This window comes from Sebastes umbrosus, chromosome 1 (genome assembly GCF_015220745.1).
Source record: "Sebastes umbrosus isolate fSebUmb1 chromosome 1, fSebUmb1.pri, whole genome shotgun sequence".
In the NCBI taxonomy this organism is placed as follows: Eukaryota; Metazoa; Chordata; class Actinopteri; order Perciformes; family Sebastidae; genus Sebastes; species Sebastes umbrosus.
In genome coordinates this window covers 28,864,013-28,887,359 of record NC_051269.1, presented here as the reverse complement: position 1 = coordinate 28,887,359, position 23,347 = coordinate 28,864,013, and the positions used below count along the sequence as shown (strand labels likewise).

The 23,347-nt window shown below is 41.8% G+C and overlaps 1 protein-coding gene across 7 annotated transcripts in view; it reads left to right on the top strand.

The window, feature by feature from the left end:
* The window catches only part of LOC119490457 (low-density lipoprotein receptor-related protein 1-like), a 115,820-nt gene that overhangs the window by 20,980 nt on the left and 71,493 nt on the right, over positions 1-23,347 (top strand). For all 7 annotated transcript variants that reach the window (XM_037773911.1, XM_037773885.1, XM_037773905.1 and 4 more), the window contains exons 2-6: positions 467-589; positions 17,089-17,226; positions 20,757-20,876; positions 21,473-21,601; positions 22,043-22,306. In XM_037773911.1, the coding sequence (XP_037629839.1) occupies positions 467-589; positions 17,089-17,226; positions 20,757-20,876; positions 21,473-21,601; positions 22,043-22,306 (774 nt within the window). The remainder of the gene's footprint in view (positions 1-466; positions 590-17,088; positions 17,227-20,756; positions 20,877-21,472; positions 21,602-22,042; positions 22,307-23,347) is intronic.

The following is a 23,347-nucleotide window of genomic DNA, read 5'->3' as shown; positions in this document are numbered from 1 at the left end:
CTGGAGTGGGCAGTTTCTCTCTCTCTCTCTCTCTCTCTCTCTCTTTCTCTCTCTCTCTCTTTCTGGATGGGTTGAAGGGGAAATGGATGATAGGGGGGTAAATTCACAGAACAAGATGTTCTTTGATATCCTCCAGTAATGTTGCATCACTGCTACTGGCCTGGGAACGCTGACCTGGATATTTAGGTGCAGCAAGTTTACGCAAAGCCTGAATGAGTGTGTGTGTCTGTGTGTTTGTGTGTGTGTGTGTGTGTGTGTGTTTGTGTGTATCCATTTTCTAACCCCTCCATCAAGTAGCAACTTTCCAGGACTTAATTAGGGCCAGCAAGGGCCACTATTGACTCGGAGTACAACGGACCCTGCTTGCTAATGAGACCTCAGGAATAAAGATCACTGACACAAGAGGAGCTTTTTTTCTCTCAGAAATCTTTTAATCAATTCACTTTTTTTCTTTGTCTCTTTTCAGCTCCGAAGACCTGCAGCCCCAAGCAGTTTGTGTGTAAAGACGGGGTGACGTGCATCTCGAAGGGCTGGCGCTGCGACCGGGAGAAGGACTGCCCAGACGGCTCTGACGAGGAGCCTGATGTTTGTAAGTCTTAAAATATATATACAGTATTTTACATATATGTCCGAAACAGTTCAGTGCATTGTATCCAGACACTATCCTGATTGTTATGATCCTGCTGCGTCTGACTTTCACTGCGGAGTGAACTTTGGCTGACATTTAAACCATTCAGGGAAGATAATTGCAGCCCAGAGAGGAAATGCTTTTCAGCTTATGCAGATCTCTATATGTGTATTATATCATTTAAAGCAGCCCTGGTCAAAGTGGGTTTAGGACACTGCTCTTTCACATCATATGCCCATTCAAGTATGAATTGTGTGGGAAGTATATGGAATAAAAGCTCTCACTGCTTATCTTCTCTGAAATGAATAAGAGAAAATTAAATCTTAGCCGAACCTTTGATTTTATTCATCTCAAAAAAATGCGAAGTCATTGTTGGTTCTAGGTCTGGCGATACGGCCAAAATCCTCTATCATGATATCGGTTAATTCACGATATATATCACTATATAGCACGTTTTCTGGTAATTCAATAAATAAATAGTCTATATGAAATAGTCACATACTCCTGCATGAAGTAAAGACTTGATAAATGAAAAGTGTTTTCTCATTTAATTAAGAACTTTAGTGCAAAATGAACAGTTAGAGAAAAAATAAATACATATTTCCAGCTGTTTATGCATGCACACAAATACAGAGTAATCAGATTAAGACAATAGTTTGATTTAACTACTCTGGGGTATTACCATTAGTGCTTGTTATTATCAATTTAGATGACGTAATTGTGTATCACGATATCTCGATACCTCTATCTATGAATTAGGGCTGTCTCTAATTTCTTTAACGCATTAACACAAATGATCTTCCGGAGGTTGTAGCGGGCTCAGTTTTAAAACTAGAGTGATGATACTAGTATCATATAAAACTAGAAAACCTAATGAATGAACCATACTAGCTTTATTAGGTCAAATAATGCTCCAAACTGACGCTACATTTTGGCAAGGAAAAACTGTGATGGCCATTTTCAAAAGGGTCCCTTGACCTCTGATCTCAAGATATGTGAATGAAAATGGATTCTATGGGTTCCCACGAGTCTCCCCTTTACAGACATGCCCACTTTATGATAATCACATGCAGTTTGGGGCAAGTCATAGTCAAGTCAGCACACTGACACACTGACAGCTGTTGTTGCCTGTTGGGCTGCAGTTTGCCATGTTATGATTTGAGCATATTGTTTTGTGTTGGTAATTGATTTCCAATAATCAATACATACATACATTTGTATAAAGCAGCATATTTGCCCACTCCCATGTTGATAAGAGTATTAAATACTTGACAAATCTCCCTTTAAGGTACATTTTGAACAGATCAAAAATTAATTATGATTAATCAAGAACAATCATGCGATTAATAGGAATTACATATTTTAATCGACTGACAGCCCTACTATGAATTAATGATACGATTCAATTGAAAGACTATAAATAATTTTATTGAATTTTCTCCCAGCCATAATTGTTTTTTTTGCAATGTGCGAATTATGTAGGTTGATTTGTCTAGAATACTATTCAACAGGTGCAGTACAGGTTTAAAACCGCCTCAGAAACAGATCAAAAACCTGCTGTGCTTGCTGTACAAAAGACATTTTTTGTAATAGCGAAGGCATGGTAATATGTCACTGCAGCGTTTGATCCCTCAAAAACTCATTCAAAAAACACTCGTCGGCTAACAGACTGAGATTTTTTGGCCTATCAGATTTATTTGGTTAACCACAGCCAGGCTGGAGAAAACAATGGGATGTTTTATCAGCGAGTGAGAGAGGCCATTCATGCCCAATTAGGAGATTTATAAAGTTTGTCTTTTTTTGATAGATGTGATTTCCTTTTTTGCATTCGGAGCCACAGAGGATGCAGTCATGAGACAAACCGAAAGCAGTACTAAAAAAAGACAGCCGTCATTTCAAAGTCTTCATTAGAGTGGAGATGCTTTGAGGCTGAATCCCCGGGGAGGAGGCGATGAAAGCAGCAGTGTCTTTTTGGTCAGCCTCTCAGACTGAAACGCCTGTAGTTTTCTAAGAGGACAGAGGGCTTTGGGTAGTGGGGGCAGTACTGTATGTGTGTGTGTGTGTGTGTGTGTGTGTGTGTGTGTGTGTGTGTGTGTGTGTGTGTGTGTTGGCCTGGGAGAGAGTGAGTGAGGCTACAGGGTAGAGCGCTGTAGCTGCAGTCTAGACGCAGAGACTGTGTGAGCGTATAGGTCTGGAAGTCATTAGAGACTCGCCCAGAGCAATGGAGAAACCTGCTGTTTTTCACAACCTGCTCTTTTCCCCCCCTTCTCATCTGTGGGCCAGCCTCCTTCCCCTGTCTCTATCTGGGACAGAAACAGCAGTGACTCCATCCTCTGTCTCCTGCTACTCCCTCTATATAGCTTATGCCAAACTCTCTCAAAAACAGCAGTTAAAGGACGTAATGCTGTAGAGGGACCGGACTTTTTAACAGCGTCAGGGTGGAAAACCCAACCAGTGAGTCAGAGAGACAAAATAAACACCAAGCCTTATCTTAGCTTTCTTAGATTGTAGGTGTTTTGTTGAAGTCGGTGAGATTGTTATTGAAGAACGTGGCAAGTAAAGGTACATTACATAAGAGGTTGAAGTAAACACTTTCATCTGCTAGTATAGTAGTAAGTATAGTACAGTAAGTACAGAAGTTTAAAGGGATAGTTTGCAGGTTTTGAAGTGGGGTTGTATGAGGTACTTATCCATAGTCAGTGTATTACGTACAGTAGATGACGGTCCCGTCTTTGGAGAATCAGACAGGAGTTACCACACGGGAGCAAAGCAATGTACTGCTGTGGACGGGGCCGGCAGCAAAACGTATTTTAGCCACCTAAAAGACAGGCTCACCAAAAAAAAATCAATATCAGTTTAAGTGTACGCTATATTTGGAATATTTGTGTCGCTTTACCTTACCGTGAGACAGATGTACAGTCTATGTTTCCGACATTTCCGTTATCTATGCTCTCGCCAGAGCAACCACACTCCATTAAGAAAAAACCCCAGTAATTTTACCTCGCAGGATACGGGAGTTGCTGATCTACCGCTGCCTTGATCGGTTAGATGTTTGTGTTATCCTGTGACTTTGGTTAGTTTGGATTCACCAAAGTGAAAAGAAAAGACATTTTTTTTTTTTTAGGTGGCTAAAGTACGTTCTGCTGCCGGCCCTGTCCACAGCAGTACATCTGTTTCTCCAAACTGCAGGCGTGTCAACCGTCATCTACTGTAGGTAATACACTGCCTATGGATAAGTACCTCATACAACTCCTCTTCAAAACACCCAAACTATCCCTTTAAATAGTCTGCCACGGTGCTTTTTAATTGGAATTGTGGCTTTATGTTTTGTTTGATTGAAATTAAAGGATAAGTCTTTTTGTCAACGAACCTCTTGAAAAGACCAAAACCGTCAGTGAATTAATCCTATTAAGTATTAAGTATTGCCTGAGTAGCCAAAGCCTGATATCATTTATTCCTCTGAGCCATATAGACCTCTATTGTTGTGACAGATTGTTACGAGGAACATGTGCGACATAGTTTATTTAAGTCAGTCACACATACATAAATAGCTGCTAGTGCACCAAATCTGCAATTGAAAGAATCCCCAACCAATGCATACTATTAATAGTCTTGTTTGAGTAGCACTTTTTTTAAAGAATTAAAGTATATATTCGTGACCCATTTTTAGAGATTTACCTCTCTGTCCCGCTGTCACATGTCTTCTCCGTCTCTCTTCATGTTTCCTGATGTTCTCAACTCTCACGTTATCAAAAAATATATACATATATATTTGGAAAACAAAGCTTAAAACAACATATTTGGTTCAGAGCAGATGCTGGCTGTCGAAGCTGTGGAGTACTGAATGAAATATGATTGTATGATGTAAATATGATTGATAAGCATTTTTTGTGACTCATCAAATGTATACAGTATACAGTGGTGGTGCAACGGTTCAACAAGCCCATGGTTTGGTTTGTTTTGCACATCAGTGAGAAGAAAAACACCAATGTGTTTGGACTCCAAAATATATAAATAGATAGATTGATAGTAATACATGATATTTCTATATTATTTGAAGCCATAAAACTGATTTTATACATGAAATAAGGCAGAATACTTAATGGTCAAGTAGGCCTATGTTCAGATAATTGCCTCTTTACGTCTCTTACAACTCATCAAATGATTAGCAGGCCTGTATTTAATAGTGGAGCAACAGTCCAACAAGCCCACAGTCATTTAACGGTTTTACCTCCTTAGTATACAGTAGAAAAAAACAACAGCAATAATCTACTTTTCTGAGTTGGAGAAGGATTGAACATTGAAAATCGATTGAAATGCCAGTTGTCATATGCTTTATGAGCATGTATCCCAAACTGTATATGTACATCACCCATGCACTGAGTAGCATTTGTAGTTTTATTGTTGTGATAAATGTGCTCTTTGTGGAGGTGCATTTGCAGATGCTTCTGGTTGAAGAGATGCATGAGAGAGGTTTATTTATTCACTCATGTGGACGGGGCTTCACAGTGGCCTTTGTTAGTGTGTTGGCTATTGCCAGTGAAGTCAGTCACTGTCCAGTGCAGCTGCTTTGCCCCGCTGTGTAACCCCCACAATGCTGTCCTTTGTACCCCGGGGTGCTGGGTCAGACTGGCATAGAGGGATACTGACAGAGTAAAACACAAAACAAAATGGTTGTCTGGGCATATGACCTTTTTATACAGAGCTTTGATCTGCATTCCTGATCAATGGACAATTGAAATCCAATGCAATGGAGATAAATGTGCAGATTAGACAGCCTTCAGGTAGGGTGGAGGCTCAGGTAGCGTCTCCTCAGGCTGGAGACTTTTTATTGGGGTCCTGAAATATTCCCACGTGCAGTGAGTGTGCCCAGGAAACACAGGAAGTGTGTAACGGTGAAATGACGTCCCCTGCCCCCGGCCTGTAATAAGGGCAGTTTTACAGACTGTTCCCACCTAGGCTGCAATTAGCTCTTTAGGACATGAAGCACTTTTGTAACAGCCACTTTCAGAGAGGAAAACACAATCATTCATGATGCAATGTGCGTCTCACTGACTCATATCAAAAGAAATGAAAGACGGTCGTACAAAGAAATTAAATCTTTTATCTACTTGCTCATAACTGTAGTTAGACCCACAGTAATGAGACATACGGGGGGTTTATTGTTATGTGCATATATTGTTGTCATTTACCAGACAGTTGACCCAAAGCCGGTGGTTATACTGCTCAGATATGGAAGAGGAAGAGATCTGTTTGATCCTGCTACTGTCTCCTAAAAGCAGCCACCACCCAGTCCAGATAGCCATCAACATGTCAACGAAAACAACCTCTGCTCAACATGAAAGAGTCGGTGGCCGCGCAGCACCTTGTTCCTACAAGAACCAGCTGCAGGTGTGAGAGCATGTGCACACAATCTGCTCTCTCCCACAAACACACACACACACATGCACACACTTCATTTCTCTCATGCAGACAATAAAGCGAACATTTTACCTTTCTAAAAATGTTCAAGGATGCTGCACACTGTGTTCGGTATTCCCCAACAGTCACTGCCAGCACACAAACACACACACACACACACACACACAATTATTCATGCAAGCAATGCATCACACACCAATAGAGGAGTGTAAACAACTTTGAAATCGGCTCATATTTCACGAGGTAATGTGTCTATAATACCATAAAATGTCCTCTGTTTTGGCAGTGAATGGTTTTTGCACTAAATTGACAAGACAATATGATGCTATCAGAGTAGGTTATGTGTTGTGTTGTCATGTGAGCTGATGCAGGGTAGTGTCTAGAAGGTAACCTCCTAGTGCGGACGGAGCTCTCACGAGATGGTTAAGGTTAGGATAGGTCGTCCAGGCAGCAAGTTTAGCAAGAGTTTTTGCACGTTTTCGCAACTTGGCAGCAGATACGACCCTGATGCAGGGATGTGCTGTAGATTAATGAATATTTAATGTGCTAAAATAAGGAAATTTGGGCAGAATGCTTCTATCACGTTGGTATGGTACATTTGCTTATTTACACATCCAGCAGACACAGAGCAACATTAACATTGATCGTGTTTCAGGCCAACTAGCCAATGTAACACTAATGTTCACTCTCTTCTTAGCTCTGTTTAGGTGTCTTTCTTTAGCTGTACAGTTGTTTGATCAAAGTTTTTCTTTAAAAACATCTGCCTCATGTGGCTGGAAACAATGCTAATGAGAGCTGTTACATTGAAACCAAACAATAAAGTTTCAAACAATGACCTGAAGATGCTAAAACACCCTATATAGCTGAGGGGAACTGCAGAGCCATCACTACGATGGACATATTTTGTCATTACACATTTGTTTAACTTTAGTTTATTACTGGTGTTACCCCAGTTGTTATAGTGTACAGCACATAATTGGTGAGTGATTAAGAATTAAATACTCTTCATCCTGATGCTATTATTGCCGAGTCGCCGTTGAAGTGTTGCTCAAGAGCTCGTTGACGTTAAATAGCACTGGGAACTGGCTAACGGCATTTTTTTTTTTTTTACATGTAACGGAACATGTTATTATTCCGTTACTTTGCCACGTTATTGGAGTGCTGAAAAAAGTTGAGACCGGCTCAACTTTAATTTGTAGCACATCACGCCCGCCATGCAGCGACAATTGTCGGGTACCAGTTTGTAGCTTCATGTCACCGTCTTCCATTGAAAATGACTTGTAGCCTGTTGCTTTGTCGCTCGGAGTGTGAACACAGCATAAGAATATTAAAGAAATATTTCTGAGATCTGTAGTCCCTTATGACTTCATGTGACAAGGAGAGGAGTAAATGGAAACAAAGTTGTCTTTCATTTGAGCGCATATTTCCACCGGTGCCAAACTCACGCATGTCCCAGATTCATAAGGGTCCCAGAATTAGTTATTACAGACGGAGCTTGTGCAACAGCAACAGTAAAGACGTATAGAGTAACTGCAGAAATAATATATATATATATACATATACATGCTGTATTTAAGGGTGCGGTGAGCCGGATGTGATCCGCAGGCCACCAGCTGGCCATTTTTAGATGAGGACTTGAGGCTGGGGCAGTGGAGAGGGCAAAGCTGGCCCCTTGAAGCAGGACAAGAGAGCCCAGCCAAGAAAAGCGTGTCAGGGGTTTCAATTTTAAAAAGAGCATTATGTAATCTCAGCAGGGCTCTCTGCAGACAGAAGGGGTTGGGGCAGGACATATTCACCCTTTGGGGAGAGTGGTGGAGGGGGAGCAAGCCTGGGACAATGATGCAGGAGAATGAGGGACATAAACAATAATAATACCTTAACTGAAGCATCCCCCGCCGCCACCGCCGCCGCCGTTCTGCATCTTGAAGGTATAGACTCACAGATGCTGAACACCTGGCTATGCCTTGTGGCTGCTCTTTCCGTACGGTAAACTACCTTGTGTCTGATTAGCAGCGGTAATAAATGACTACATCCTGTATGCAAGATTGCATTATTGAATACACAGCTTGTCTCCATGCCGTGGTTGTTAAACTTCGGTCTCCTCGGGTTCCTCGGCTCGTATACGGTGACGATTGCTCTCATCCTCCTCTCTCCGACCCCCTTGGGCCCTTCCTGCCATTTGCATAGCTGTTTTTGCCACGCGATAATTAGTCACCTGTCTGTCCTTTGAATTAGTTTTCTAATGCGCTATGTAACAAATGAAAATGACTCCCTGGAGAGGCGCTTAATTTGTGATGATTAAAGTTAGTCTCTAGCTTTCTGGGTAAGAACTCTGAGCCAAAACGGACTAAGTGCCTTTCAGATATATAGTCATTCTGGGGCCAGCAGCGTGGCCTCGGCTCTGCTCGCGACAAGGAGAACTTGCACAATGCTAATAGTTTTAAGTTAATCCTCGGTCCACTGTGAGGAAATAAGAGGCGAATGAATCAAATAATGAGCCTTTTCAATCTGAGGAATAGAGTCGCTACGTAAGAGCCTTATTCAGTGGGCAAATAGATCTATTTTTCTCCTTTCATCTGTGTGTGTTTGTGAGAGAAAAAAGGGGAGAAAGAGACAAAGAGAGAGTTCCTGTGTGTGAACTTTTATTATCTGTCCTTTTATGCATAAAAGAAAGAAGAAAGGTGTGCGCGGGGGGGGGGATGACATAACTTCCTGAAATTTCACCATTGATTTCCTTTGTGTGTATTTGCTTACTTTTTCCTATTTCATAACCGATATGGGCTCAATCTATTTGTCCGGTTGGTAGTGTTGTCTTGTATGAATCTTTGCTGATAGAGCTGTTTGCTTAGTGGTTTCTGTGCCCCGAGGAGCAGTGGTGCTGCTGTGTTTGGAGAAGGCTCAGTTTGTTGTGCTTTCGAGAGCTGGATTTAGCCTTCCTGCTTTGCTTGTCGCCCTGCCAGCCACCCCAGAAGCCCCCCCAGGAAGGAATGAAAATGTGGTGTTGATATCTTGGAAGGAAAGGGGGGTTAGGAGAGAGAGAAAGAGAGAGAGAGCCAGAGACCATCGAGTGCAGAGAGGGCACACAGTCTGCCACCAGGGTTAAAGCCAGAGATTGGAATGAATAAACTGCATTTACGCCGTCAATTTGTGTGAAAAGAGTGTTAAACTGAGGCGTGATTGCCTCGTGGACGTAGAGAATTCACGTAGACGAAAATAACCCCACTTTCGTATTTGCAAGGCACCAACAGGTGTGGTTGGAGTGGCAGGTTAATGTGCTGTTTTACACCTGCGGAGTGAAGTGTTTATAGGATAGCTGTCAGAAATAAACAGCGGTATTGTTACCCTCAGCGCTCTCTGCGGCTAGCTGCTGCTGTGCCCGCTGCCCGTGATCCTTTTGACAAGACTGTGCTGAGTAGCAACATGAAAATAACACTCTCCCATGGTAGCCACTGTGTCCTCTCTAAACCCTAAATGAAGCTCTGGTGGTGGTGTTGTTGCGTCTTGTTTTTCTCGCCGCCGTGTCCTAGTTGTTTGGAGTTTTGTTTCCTTTGGCAGGGCAACGCGAAGGATGGAGGTCAAGGGGTGCCTCAGGGACTGCTTGGTCAAGATTCGGGCGATCCGTCCAAGAATGTGTCATGTGGGCCGAGGGCTTCACGGGGAGAGGCCAGGCTGCCGGTTTGTGAGGACACGGCCATCAGTGGTCAGAGAAACCCAGTATTAGTGTGTCATTAAGAGCTGCTGGCAGTAAACTGGTGCAACACTATTTATTCATGAGGTGTATTTATGGATCAACATGTTAAATTATTCAGCTGGATCTGGGTGGTTGATGTCTGTGAAAAGCAGTATGTTTAATTAGTAGGATATGTGTATTTCTGCCATTGTTTCATATCTTCGGTAGTATTTAGAAGAAAGTCAAAGGCAGTGGTAGTAGCCTTGTTGCTCTCTGCAGTCGGCCTCATTCTGGCCCACATAAAGTCCCTTTTATGTTTCAGCACTGGCAGCGTCTCGTTAGCTGTTTGTGTGTTTGTTATTGGTCGAATAAGCATTGTGTTGACTAGCATACGGAGTGGAAGCATGAACTAGTGAATGGAAAATCCCCACAGCCTAACAAGCTTTGGGCTCAGGGACAGCCTGATCCAGACCCGGATCCTGACTCCTTCTCAGTCAGCTGGGCCTCTTTTCTACCACTGGAGAGGAAACACAGACCAAGAGATGAATAATTGTGCAAAAACGTTACTTGTGTAAGAAAAAAAAAACTCCTGAGAGTATGTACGGTCTAATGTGTCTTAAAATATTTATCCTAAAACAGCACATACTTAGAAAGTGCCAGCTCCCCCTTTCATCACCGCGTCCCCGTGGCCCTTGCCATTTCCCCAGCTCTCCCTCCAGGTGGCCGTGCCACAGTTCAGATCAGGCCTCGCACGTGACGCTGCTTACAGCGCTGCGGCTCAGCCTGCTTTGTAGGGGGCCACAGCCGATTTGTGTGATCCAAACAATGGCCTTAGTTCTCTCGTCTCCCCCCCCACCCTCCTCCCTCCTCCCTCTTTCGCCACCCCCTTTGCCCTCGCTCCCTAGCACTGGAAAAGTGCATGTGATCTGTGCAGCGGCTTAAATACGCCACTCGTGCAAGGTGTCTGAAATCCGGCATGCTGCAGTCTTGTTTTGATAGATGCTTAGAGAACTAAGGTTTTGTTTGGCTCTCATGGTGACTTGGTCGCCTTGCACAAAAGTATCCACCAGGTGTTAAAGGAGAGCAACACCCAAATGAACAATTCCAATATGTTATTTCCTGGTCGAGTAAAGTTCAATCAATATTTGTGAACAAGAGCTTCTCTCTCTCTCAAAGCCAGAAACCAGAGAAGTAAGTCTCAAACTTGTGATGTCATAGGGTATAAAGTAGGTCTGTTGATCGATTAAAATATTCAATTGCAATTAATCGCATGATTGTCCATGATTAATCGCGGTTAATTGCAATTTTATCTGTTCAAAATGTACCTTAAAGGGAGATTTGTCAAGTATTTAATACTCTTGTCAACATTGGAGTGGGCAAATATGCTGCTTTATGGAAATGTATGTATATATTTATTATTGGAAATCAATTAACAACACACAACAATGACAAATATTGTCCAGAAACCCTCACAGGTACTGCATTTAGCATAAACAATATGCTCAAATCATAACATGGCAAACTGCAGCCCAACAGGCAACAACAGCTGTCAGTGTGCCAGTGTGCTGACTTGACTATGACTTGCCCCAAACTGCATGTGATTATCATAAAGGGGGCATGTCTGTAAAGGGGAGACTCGTGGGTACCTATAGAACTCATTTTCATTCACAAATCCCTTTAATATTGCTTCTATATAGGTATTGCACTGCAATTTTGATGAAGGTTGAAGCTGTTTGCATCAGACAGACCTATGGAAGAAGTGAAATCTGTCCTGCTTACGTCTCTATGACGTCTGTGAAGTGAAGCCTTGGAACGATCTCTAGCTCTCCATTGGAAAAGAATAGTCAAATCTCCAGCCTCGGTTTTTCACCCACCGGCTCTGTCAAGGATAGCCTGTATGGGTCGATGATGGGAACGCCAGGATGATTTTCCTTTTCCTTGGGTGCCCTAATTGAGCTACAGAGCAGAATAGTTGAAGCTGTACCAGCCGGCCTGTGTAGATCTTTCACTGAACTATTCAACGAGCTGTGTAGAGAAACAGAGCAAACAGAGAAAAAAAAGGTTTGGGCCCGCTAACCTGGCTCACTCACAGTAGAGGAATGTTGAATAAAAGACCCTGTTTAATTCAAATTAGCAATGCCTTTTTCCACCGCCGACCGCTGCCAGCTCGCTCAAGAATGAAGCCTTGTGGGGCTCCGTCCACTTCCTGTGGATGAGGTGTTCCATTCGGTCTTCTCACTTTCTCTTTGTTTCTCACTCTGTTCCTTTTCCACACACTGCCCGCCCTCTCATACACTTACTGTAAATGGGTCAACAGATGTTGGAGGAAAAATGATGGGAGGAGATAAAGAAGGAGAGAGAGTGGTGAGGAAGAGGAGGAGGAGGAGGGAAGGCCGACGGTTTGACTTTCCACGTGGGCTGAGAAAGATGAGCCGCCTGTAGAGGAGTGATCGCCTTCAAATAAAGTTAATGCATCCAAAAGAAAATAAAGGGAAAGGAAGGAAGAAGTTTATACGTCTCGCTCGTATTTTTCTCTACTTTTCAGTTATAAAAATAAATAACTAAACTAAACTAAACTAAAAAAATAAAATAAAATAAAATAAAATAAAGTAAAATAAAATAAAATAAAATAAAATAAAATAAAATAAAATAAAATAAAACAAAATAAAATAAAATAAAATAAAATAAAGTAAAATAAAATAAAATAAAATAAAATAAAATAAAATAAAATAAAATAAAGTAAAATAAAATAAAATAAAATAAAATAAAATAAAATAAAATAAAATATGAAAATGGAGCTAGCAGGGGATTAGCTTAGTTTAGCAGCATAAAGACTGGAAGCAGGGGGAAACAGCTAGCCTGGCTCTCTTCAGAAACACGCCCACTAACACCTCTAAAGCTGACTAATTAACATGTAATCATGTTGTATCTTGGTTGTTTAATCCATCGGCCATTTAGACCATCGGCCAAGAAGTGCAGGGTCTTCCTTGAGTCTTGGTCTCACTGCTAGGTTGCCAGGCAACTGGTCGCCAAGGAATAGTTAGAGCACGTAATTCCCCATGGAAACAGAAATTATTGTTTGTACATTTTGGTTTGTATATGAAAGAAACGCACAATATACAATGTGATAATTAGTGAGCTTTAGAACAGGGGTTCTCAACCTTTTGTAACTTGAGGCCCACTTCTCGTTGTTAAAAGATTTCCAAAGACCACCTTCCCAAATAACTTACACACTGGGCTATACCGTCAGGTGTAATGACCCACATACATATTCACCTTGCCCTTACCCATCACTATTATGAATCCAAAGTATTCAGGGTCATATTTCCTCACCACACTCTTTAGAGCTTTTACTGGTACAGGGTCACTTTTTCCTTTTCAAAAATCACTCTATTTTGTGTCACTGCAACTGAGACGGGTGTCCATAGAACCTATTTTCATTCACATATCCTGAGGTCAGAGGTCAACGGACCCCTTTGAAAATGGCCATGCCAGTTTTTCCTCGACAATACGAACACAACTTTGGAGTGTTATTTAGCCTCCTTCCCGATAAGCTAGCATGACATGGTTGGTATCAATGGATTCCTTCGGTTGTGTAGTTTCATATGATAACAGGATCTTCACTCTAGCTTTGAAAGATAGAATAGCGGCTGTCAAATTTCGAAGAGGTTAATCCAACAATGAGGCAGTATCTTTGAGGTCCACCAGTGGTTGAGAATGGCTGCTTTAGAAATACCCGTAAACAGATTATTGAACCCGGGTAGCTCTCTGCTTTTGTTGTAATTATTGTGCCAAATTACAATCACTCGACGGATATATAGTTAGTCAATCATCTCACAGCCAATAGTTTCGGACAGCGGTGACAGCAGTTTGGACGGAGTTGTTGGCAAAACATGGACACTAGTTTGACTTTTGGACAGATGTTGTGCTGAGTCATTAGTCTTTTTGTGGATGAAATAGTGGTCAGAGTCACAAGGCAGGGAACCTCATCCAAGAAAAAGAGTTCAGTAATAAGGCCATTAAGTCGAAAAGCCCTCGCTGCTTGTCCAGTGATTTCAGCAGTACATTCACTTCTATATCGAGCTAAAGCTGCATAGACTTAGTGTCTTGGAGGGAGCAGTTTTGGCCAAACTCATATTCGCTCAAGATGTTTTCTTTCCCAGGGATCCTCGCTTAGCGCATACTACTATAATACCAGGCCTGCATGCCACTACACTGGCGTGCTTATTGTTGGTGTTTTGCCTCTGGGATGGATGTGTGTATATGTAGTGAAGGTAGTCATTTGGCCAGTTCCTACTAGGATAATGGTGTGTTTATAGTTCCTGCTAGCTTTCTCTCTAGTGGACATCTTTGGCTGCCACAATGGTTCTTTGAATATCTGCCTTGCGGTTCTTCCTGCTAAGTTGGCGAGAGGGAAAGATGAATGTATGTATAGGGAAACAAGGTAAAGGAACAACACAAAGCAGACACACATGCCTGCTTCCTTGAACAAATCATTTTAGAGTCAGAACTTTGTCTGGTACATGGAAATGAATTGGCCTTTGTGATGTTCTTGCAGAGACAGTTTATGAAAGCGTACTAGTTTCCAAAACATGCCTGCAGACGTGGTACAAGAAGAGCTTACACAGTGTGTATAGGGTTTCACAACTTCTGTTTTTACCGACATTACGTCACTCAGCTCTGATTAATTACCGCAAAGCGCACGTTCAGTGGGATTGATTAATCACTCTGCTGAGTCAGACAGATCCTGACGTCCAGAGGTCAACTCAGCAGTCTGAGAAGTGAAGACAATGCTGAAATGCCTTAAACTTGCATTCTTTCTAACAGCCAGCAGGGGGTGACTCCTCTGTAGAAGTCTGATTGTATAGAAGTCTATGAGACAATGACCCTACTTCTCACTTGATTTATTACCTCAGTAAACATTGTAAACATGAGTTTATGGTCTCAATCTCTAGTTTCAAGTCTTCTTCAATACAGCATGATGTTCATTTAGTAAATTATGGTCCCATTTAGAGTCAAATAGACCATAAAGCAGGGGATGCTTTAGGGCGTGGCTACCTTGTGATTGACAGGTTGCTACCACGGCGTTGTCCAGTCTGGGAGTTGTCCGTGTTTTAACCCTTTCACAGTGTGTTTTCAGTTCGTGAAAGTTAATTATAACCTTTTTGGTCGCCTGAAAATGTCTTATTCAGATTTCGGTTGTACTTAGCTCGACCCTCTTGTGTCACTTCTGGTTGCAAAAGACCAAGATGGCGACGGACAAAATGGCGAAATCGAGGCTTCAAAACGGCCACAAACCAACAAGTGACGTCACGGTGACTACGTCCAATTCTTATGTACAGTCTATGTTGATGTCTCATGAATTTAATTACCAACAACTGAACAATTGCCTCACTCATAAAACATGTGGCCTTTACAGTTCATCTGTTGATCAGCATCTTTGATTGCGACATGGTGAAATGTCCTGTGTTGTTGTCTTGTAATTATCTGATAATATTCAAGGGTTTTTCCAGTGCACATGCCAGGACTAAGTTGGCCCGTTGATTTCCAGTGAGGGTGAGCATGAGGGATCTGTGGAAGATCTGTTTTTAGTTTATTCGTCATAGCCAGATTGTTTGCTGCACACCCACTGCAGGTCACTTCTGCCTTGTATCTGGGTGCATAATGGTTTGTGATGAGACCCACCACAGCGGTGCCAGCCACCAATATGAAGTAAACAGTTTGATGTGCACTCACTGGGGGAGATGGTAGAGAAACATTTCTGTGTTGCTTCAGTCTGACAAATACGTTGTCAGACCGCCTGTCAGAGAATCTGTCATCCGCTGGCAGGATGAAAGGGCAGTGTTTTATAAAGATTGATTTGAAAGCATTTCTGCTTTACTGATCAGTTAATAGTCGAGACAAAATGGATGAAAGAGACAAAGGGAGAAGGCATGTGACAGAGATCCCGAGGTAAGATCAATCCTAGGAAATCCATGGCGCTGTACTGTTTACGTGCCACCCTGGCTCCAAACAAACCCGCTTGTAACCGGGTGTGTGGTGCGGCACAGCTGGAGCTGTATTCACAGATAAGGTGGCGCAGTGCAATTTTGGTATCCATTTTGGCGTGACATTGTTTCTGCCTGCTGAGAATGGTTCTTATTGCAAACTCGAGCAGAAAGAACCATTTTAGCGACTTCATTTCACAGATGCCCACACAGACCTCTCCAAAGACAAACCAAAGCATCTTTTGCCTTGATGTATTGTACAACTTGAATCTAGTACACATTCAATATACATCAAATAACTACTGTTAATAATACATCTGAGATTAATGGTTTGATTTGAACCAGTGTCGTCCAAAACATTAAATTATGTTTCAGTTGATTTAATATATGTAGCTTATTTTGCAAGAATAATATATGTGTTGGATTAACTGTAGTCTCTGTTTGATTGGTGCACTACATATGCCTAGGTCAAACGGCTTGTTTAAAATGAATAGATAATTAGAATTGAATTAGAATTGATCTCTTATCTGGAACATAACCTGCTCCGGAGCAGGTTATGTTGGGTGTTCAGCATAAGTTACCATGGCGATCTACCCCGGTAAGAAGTGAACCACCGTTGTAGGACTGAAAACCCAGAGTTAACCCAGAAGTTACCTCGCTTATCCCAAATCCTGCTTTGCAGAACAGGACTCAGTTCGCCACCTTGTTGCGATTTTAAACATTTTGCAATATGCTGAGTATTGTGATGAGATATATTACGTTATATTTCCTTTTCTCAACTACAAATTATGTGAACATCTTTTTTTATCTAATAAGATACAGTTCTCACTGTGTTCATCTCAGAGTTTTCATTCACGTATCTTGAGGTCAGACGTCAACGGACCCCTTTGAAAATGACCATGCCAGTTTGTCCTCGCCAAAATTTAGCGTAACTTTGGAGCGTTATTTGACCTCCTTAGCGACAAGCTAACATGACATGGTTGGTACCGACTCCTTAGGTTTACTCGCTTCATATGATACCAGTATCTTCACTCTAGCTTTGAGACTGAGCCTGCTACAACTTCTGAAAGACAGAATAGTGGATAGCCGGTCGGAATTTTTAAGAGGTTGATAGTTTATATAATAAAAGATTGATACTTGACGTCCGTATATCGACACAATATTGCTACGCAAAATATTGCGATACCATGCTGTATTGATTTTTTTCCACCACCCCTGCTGAATTGTACGTGGTATAGTAGTAGTAGTAGTAGTAGTAGTAGTAGTAGTAGTAGTAGTAGTAGTAGTATAGGAGTAGCAAAACAGACATTTATTCATACATATGTAGGATTATTACACTCCTAACCTTTTCCGTCAACCATATTTGTGTGTGTCTTCCTCAGGTCCACACAGCACCATATCACGGTGCCCTCCCAACGAGTACCAGTGTGGAGGAACGGATCTCTGCATCCACATGAGCAAACTGTGCAACGGGGCTTCAGACTGTACTGATGGCTGGGATGAGGGACCACACTGCAGAGGTATCACTGTCACACACGCATTTTTAGGATATGCAATATGAATGTAAAAGAGTGTGCAGGAGGTAAATAATACAATGTGCTAGTACATCCTGTCTGTGCGAAAGAGATGGGAGTAGGGAGTCTGACGGGATTTCTGTCAATCTATTTGTCGCTCTTTTATCGTGCAATTCTCAGCCCTGAAATCCTCACACTGAAGTCACAGTATAGCAGATTGATTTACCACATCAAGGTGAAAATACAGTATAATGCAGTACTGCATGCTATATGGAGACGCAACCAACTGTACGTTTGACCTCCTGTACATGTGGATCAAGACGGTCACTGATTCATTCTTTTACGTATTAAATTAGGGAAGTTGTCATGTTGAAACCAGAAAATAGGAAGCGATTTATGATGAGCCTAAGGAATGTAACGCCCTTGACGAGAATGTGCTGATCAGGTTGACCACACTGGGCAAAAATAAATCTCGATTGTGCAAAAGACTTTTATATTTATCTAGCACTTGATAGACGGATATATTACAGGAAAGATTGAAGGTCTAAAGGGAACTGAGGACTTCCTCTATTTGGGAGTCATGTCTGCCAAAAGGTTAGCAGAGGAACAACACTGTCCATCATCATGCTGCTTTGTGTCCTAACACGGGTCAAATAAATGTTTCAATAGCCATCATTACTTCTGCATCACTAATATATACCCCTGAAGTGAACGTATATTAATGATAGATTTCAGTTTTGCTTGATGTCAAAACTGCCTTTTTCAGCCTGTACAAAATCCAACAACTGAGAATCTTACTGAACCAAAGCAAAAATATGAAATAATAATGTTATCCCGAGGCTCTGAGATTTTGATTGGCACAGTGTGCAGAATTAAATACCTAACCTGACTATATCTTCCTCTCCCGAGTGTCAATCTGTCATTCTTTTCCTTTACTAAGTACGGGCACCTGTCTTTTCTCTGAGAAAAATATCTATTTTATTCATCTTCCCACTACACCTTCAGTTAAAAAAAATGAGCTCGGATGAAATATTTATTAAAGAAACGTGGAGAGAGGCTTAGGAGAGGGCATCAAAATTTCATGCACTTTCAGGCTGGCTGGACTTTGAGGTGAGAGTGGACTTCTATGTATGTGTGTGTGTGTGTGTATTCACCACATCTGGCCACATGTGGGGGCGCACCAGCCTTCTGGGGACCCGTGACTGTTTATTTCATGGTGTAAACTTGGTTAGAATTATGTTAAATGTTGTTTTTTTTGGGGGGTATATCTGTGTCTGTAACATAAATACCTCTCGTTGACATCTTTTGTTTCAAGGGGTCGTCTGATTGATACGAGCGGTTTTGCATTCTGAACCAAAACAGAGCAATTTTTTTGTATTTTTTTATTTGCTCAAAATAAATATTTTGTGGTACGTGTTGGTTGGTTGTTTACATTGTTGCCCATGTTGGTCTTCTAAACACATCTCGGTTGTTCGGTGCTCAGACTTGTTTTGGAAAATTCCGGGCATGTCTGTAATTTGAACTGTGGTTGTCCCAGCAAGCCTCCGGGAGTGCAGCAGGAAGATTTGTTGTCTATAATATTCAATGCATTGTATGGGGATTGGTTATATGGAGTAACTCAACTGGTGTTTATTCTCATGCAGCAGATCACTTTAAAGTCTGGGTCTGGGATAATAGCTGAAAATTAGAGAGCTGGTTCAGCTTCTACTTGCTCAGTGGTTATAGCTGTTCAGGTTCACTTTATTATTGTGCAGAAATACAGTATGTACATTAGAGTATTGCACCAAAACTGTGTCCGTTTGTTTCTTTAATCCTGTGTTTAAAGTGTGTGCGGTGAAATTCTTGATCCCTCTTCCCTCTCCCCGGAGGTGCTGTGTCAGTGTGAATTGTCTGCCAGTGTTTTCTGGGCAAAGTGAATCACTTGTGACTGATAGATCTCAGCCTGGTTTGACACAACTGTGTCTGTTTGACTATGACTCACTGTGTCTTGATTTATATCTCACAGGATGTGCCGTGCACTGTTGAAAAACTCTGTTGAGATTCCATTATGCGTCGGTCGGTCGGTCGGTCAGCTGACTGGAAGGTGTGATTGTAGCGTGTTGTGTTTCTATATTTGATGTGTGTAGCCTTGGAGATGGTCGGGGGTTAGCGGGGAGGTATTGATTGTGGCTGCAGGGCCAAAGTATTTGTTGATTTCTGTTGTGTATCGCTGGCCTTTCCATTTACAGACTTTTTTGTCTAATATTTGTTTTACTTAGAGGAGCAATCCACCATAAAGGGATAATTAGATAGTCACTCAGCCAAGTCCCTGCACGGACAACAATACTGCTAACTCTATTTATATATCACCCTTTAAAAGAAACTTGCTCTACAGTAGAAACAAATAATAAATCTAAAACATAAGATATAAAACAAGACAAACAACAAACAATTACATCAAATAGCATCAGTTACAAAAGAGCCATGAGATAAAAGTGAGTTTTAAGCAGAGATTCAAAAGAGGATCTCAGTTCCACATGCTGATGCATTTGTTTTTCACAAAATAATTGCAAAGCTTCAGACTTGTGTCTGCTGAACTTATCATTTCTACTATTTTTAGTTTACACAGTTGAATGTTAAATGGACTTGCATTTATATATAGCGCTTTATACTATATGTCAGGATTCACCCACCGATTGGTGGACGACTTACTCTACCTCTGAGCTACAACCACCCCAATGTTGTTTGCACAGTAGCAGCACTGTGTTCTGTAAAAGAATAGCCTTGTTAATTAATCTGATGATGCATCAGCTTGACCTGAATTGTCCGCACTGCTAGCGTTTTTCTGATTTGTATTATTCTGCCTCTCTGCTGCTTTTGTACTGAGCTGTTGTTCGCTCTCGCCGGTGACGCATTCTGGTTGAATAGATGTGTTTTTGTTTTCAGGGGACAGATCTAGGAACTCTATCTGTCTCTTCCTGAAAGTCACACTAAATCCAACCACACTTACTGTAGATCACATTTGTTGCCAGTTCTAATAGCTGATGATGATTTGATGGGTAACTGAGCCGTCTCTGAATGTTTTGTACTCATTATTTATATGCATTTCATTGTCAGGAGGAGGCTGCAGAGAGTAGAGTTCAATAATTTAGCCAGACACATCAGACACAGTATTTATGCACTTCATCACCCTGCTGAGCTGTAAATATTCCCACTAAAAGGTACGACAGATTCAGCAGCACCTGCTCCTGTCGCCTAGCCTGTCTCTGTGTCTTCTGCCAGATAGTACACCCAGCAGGATGAATGAAATGCGTGATCACAGTATAATCTGTGGGTTTATGTTGAATGGATTATTACATAATTATGCACAAATCCACCTCCTATTAGAACCACTGATGCAGTGTTTTTCAGCCCAATAACAATTTCAGTAACAGGAGAGAAACATTAATGAACACCTTCTGTCTTAAGTCACTCCTTGTTATACAATCTGTCGCCCTCCCATGCACATTACGCCAATAAACTCACTCCTGTCTCCCTCATTTGTCTTCCCCCCCCAGAGTTTATATCCAACTGCTCGCTCTCGGGTTGTCAGGAAAGCTGTGCGGTGACTCCAGCAGGGCCTGCTTGTTACTGTAAGAGTGGTTATGAGATCGGCGCAGACGGGAAGACATGCAAAGGTGAGTTACTCTAATGGCCACCCTCTTGTGATACCTGCAGTTAAGTATGTGCCGCAAGTCAAAGAAAAACAGTAGCTCTTTGTGTTTTATTCCTGCATCGAGTGCAATGGCAGGATGATAATGTTGCATCAACATCAAACATAAGCTTATGTGCTTACCTTGTCCGGTAACGAGCATCCCAAAGCTGCACCGGTGTTTACTCAGGCTTTGGAGAAGCTGAATCTAGTGCAGAGCACACAGTGGGGGGTAGTTCAGAGGCCCTGGGAGTTTGGAGCATTTCCCACAAAAGCCTGTTTAGGAACATTCATATCTTAGCAGCCATTGAGATTATAGCGGAGTCAACAACCTCCCTGATATAATGGTTATTTTGTGCAACACATCACCTTAAAGAATCACTAACTTAGTCTGTCAAAAATAACCTGAGGAGGAAACACAGAGTTTTTTAAAGTTAAATCAGCATTGTTATTTCCCATCTGTGAAAATGTTTATATTTTTATTGTATTTTCAGTTCATACCTATTTTTTAAACTAGAATTTGTTATTTTTTGTTATACCTGCTATACCCTAATAAGACCATCTGTGGTTTCTGTGGTTCAGATTTTGACGAGTGCAGTTTGTATGGGACCTGCAGTCAGTCCTGTTCCAACACTGAAGGCTCCTACGCCTGCTCCTGTGTGGAGGGCTACTTGTCCCAGCCAGACAACCGCTCATGCAAGGCCAAGAATGGTAAGTACCAGCAGACAACATCAGGGGCCTGTTGCATAAAAATAGTTTGTCTTAAATATAAACAAACTTGCTATAGACACTTGCTATAGACGTTAGCTAAAAGCAAGATAAAAGTAATGGGTAAACAGTTGAAATAGTTATCTAACTGACCTTCTAACAGAGGTTGTTGCCATAGCAACAAAGCTCTCACCTCAGGCTTAGCCAGAGGGAGAGGTGGCTAACTTTCCTACCTCAAATTAAGTCAGTCTTTATATTTATGCAACAAATAATTAGACTAGTCTAACCTACAATCTAAGACCAGTCTAAGGCCAAGACTACTCTTAAATTAGGTTTATGCAACAGGCCCCAGGACTGAATGTAATCCAGTTTTGACCGAGACTGCGGATGTTCTGTTCATGTTCCTCCTGTCAACCGTTAGTTTATGTTCATGTCACGTTCCAGTGCCAGTAGACCGTCTGCCCGTCCTGCTGATCGCCAACTCCCAGAACATCCAAGCCACCTCCCTGAGCGGCACCACGGTCCACAGCCTGCTGTCCACCAGCACCAAACAAACCACGGCCATGGACTTCCTCTACGCCGAGGAGACCGTCTGCTGGATCCACGTAGGAGACGCCCCCGCATCCACACACCTCAAATGTGCCAAGATCCCTAATCTGAAGAGCTTCACGGAGGAGAGAGTCATCAACATCTCCCTCAGCCTGCACCGTGAGTACACCACAGCAGCATGCAGCTTCACCTTGGTACATTTGTAAAGCACAGCATGATCTGCGCAGGCCAGAGTACATGGCAGGATGTTTACAGCACATAATAAATAATACAACAGGAGAAAAAGTTGCCTCACACTGCAACAAGGCAAACTCTGTGTATGTGTGGGTGTGTGTTGTAATTTTTCAGGATATTTTATTCTCGGAGGCCACATATAAGGTGAATTTTCACTGCAGATTTTATTATCTCATGTGGCTAGGCCGGAAGAAAACACGGTACACCACCTGTGGCTTCACAGGGATCTGTCAAACAGCTCATGATTTTTTCAAGATGAATTTTCTAGTTTAGGTTGTAGGGTTTACTATTGTGGGCTCACAGTGAAAAACAAAGACCTGATCCACTCTCCAGAAAATCTATTTTTTAGAGCTGTCAATAGATTAAAATATTTAATTTCGATTAATCACATGATTGTCCATGATTAATCGTGATTAATCGCAAATTAATCACGCATTTTCTGTTCAAAATGTACCTTAAAGGGAGATTTGTCAAATATTTATTATTGGAAATCAATTAACAACACAAAACAATGACAAATATTGTCCAGAAACCCTCACAGGTACTGCATTTAGCATAAACAATATGCTCAAATCATAACATGGCAAACTGCAGCCCAACAGGCAACAACAGCTGTCAGTGTGTCAGTGTGCTGACTTGACTATGACTTGCCCCAAACTGCATGTGATTATCATGAAGTGGGCATGTCTGTAAAGGGGAGACTTGTGGGTACCCATAGAAAACATTTTCATTCACATATCTTGAGGTCAGAGGTTAAGGGACCCTTTCGTAAAAGATCATGCCAGTTTTTCCTCGCCAAAATTTTGCGTAACTTTGGAACATTTTTAATTCCCTTTATGGATTTCTTAGGTTTTCTAGTTTCATGTGATATCAGGATCTTCACTCTAGCTTTAAAACTGAGCCCACTACAACCTCCAAAAGATCGATTGCGTTAATGCATTAAAGAAACTAGTGGCGTTAAAACTA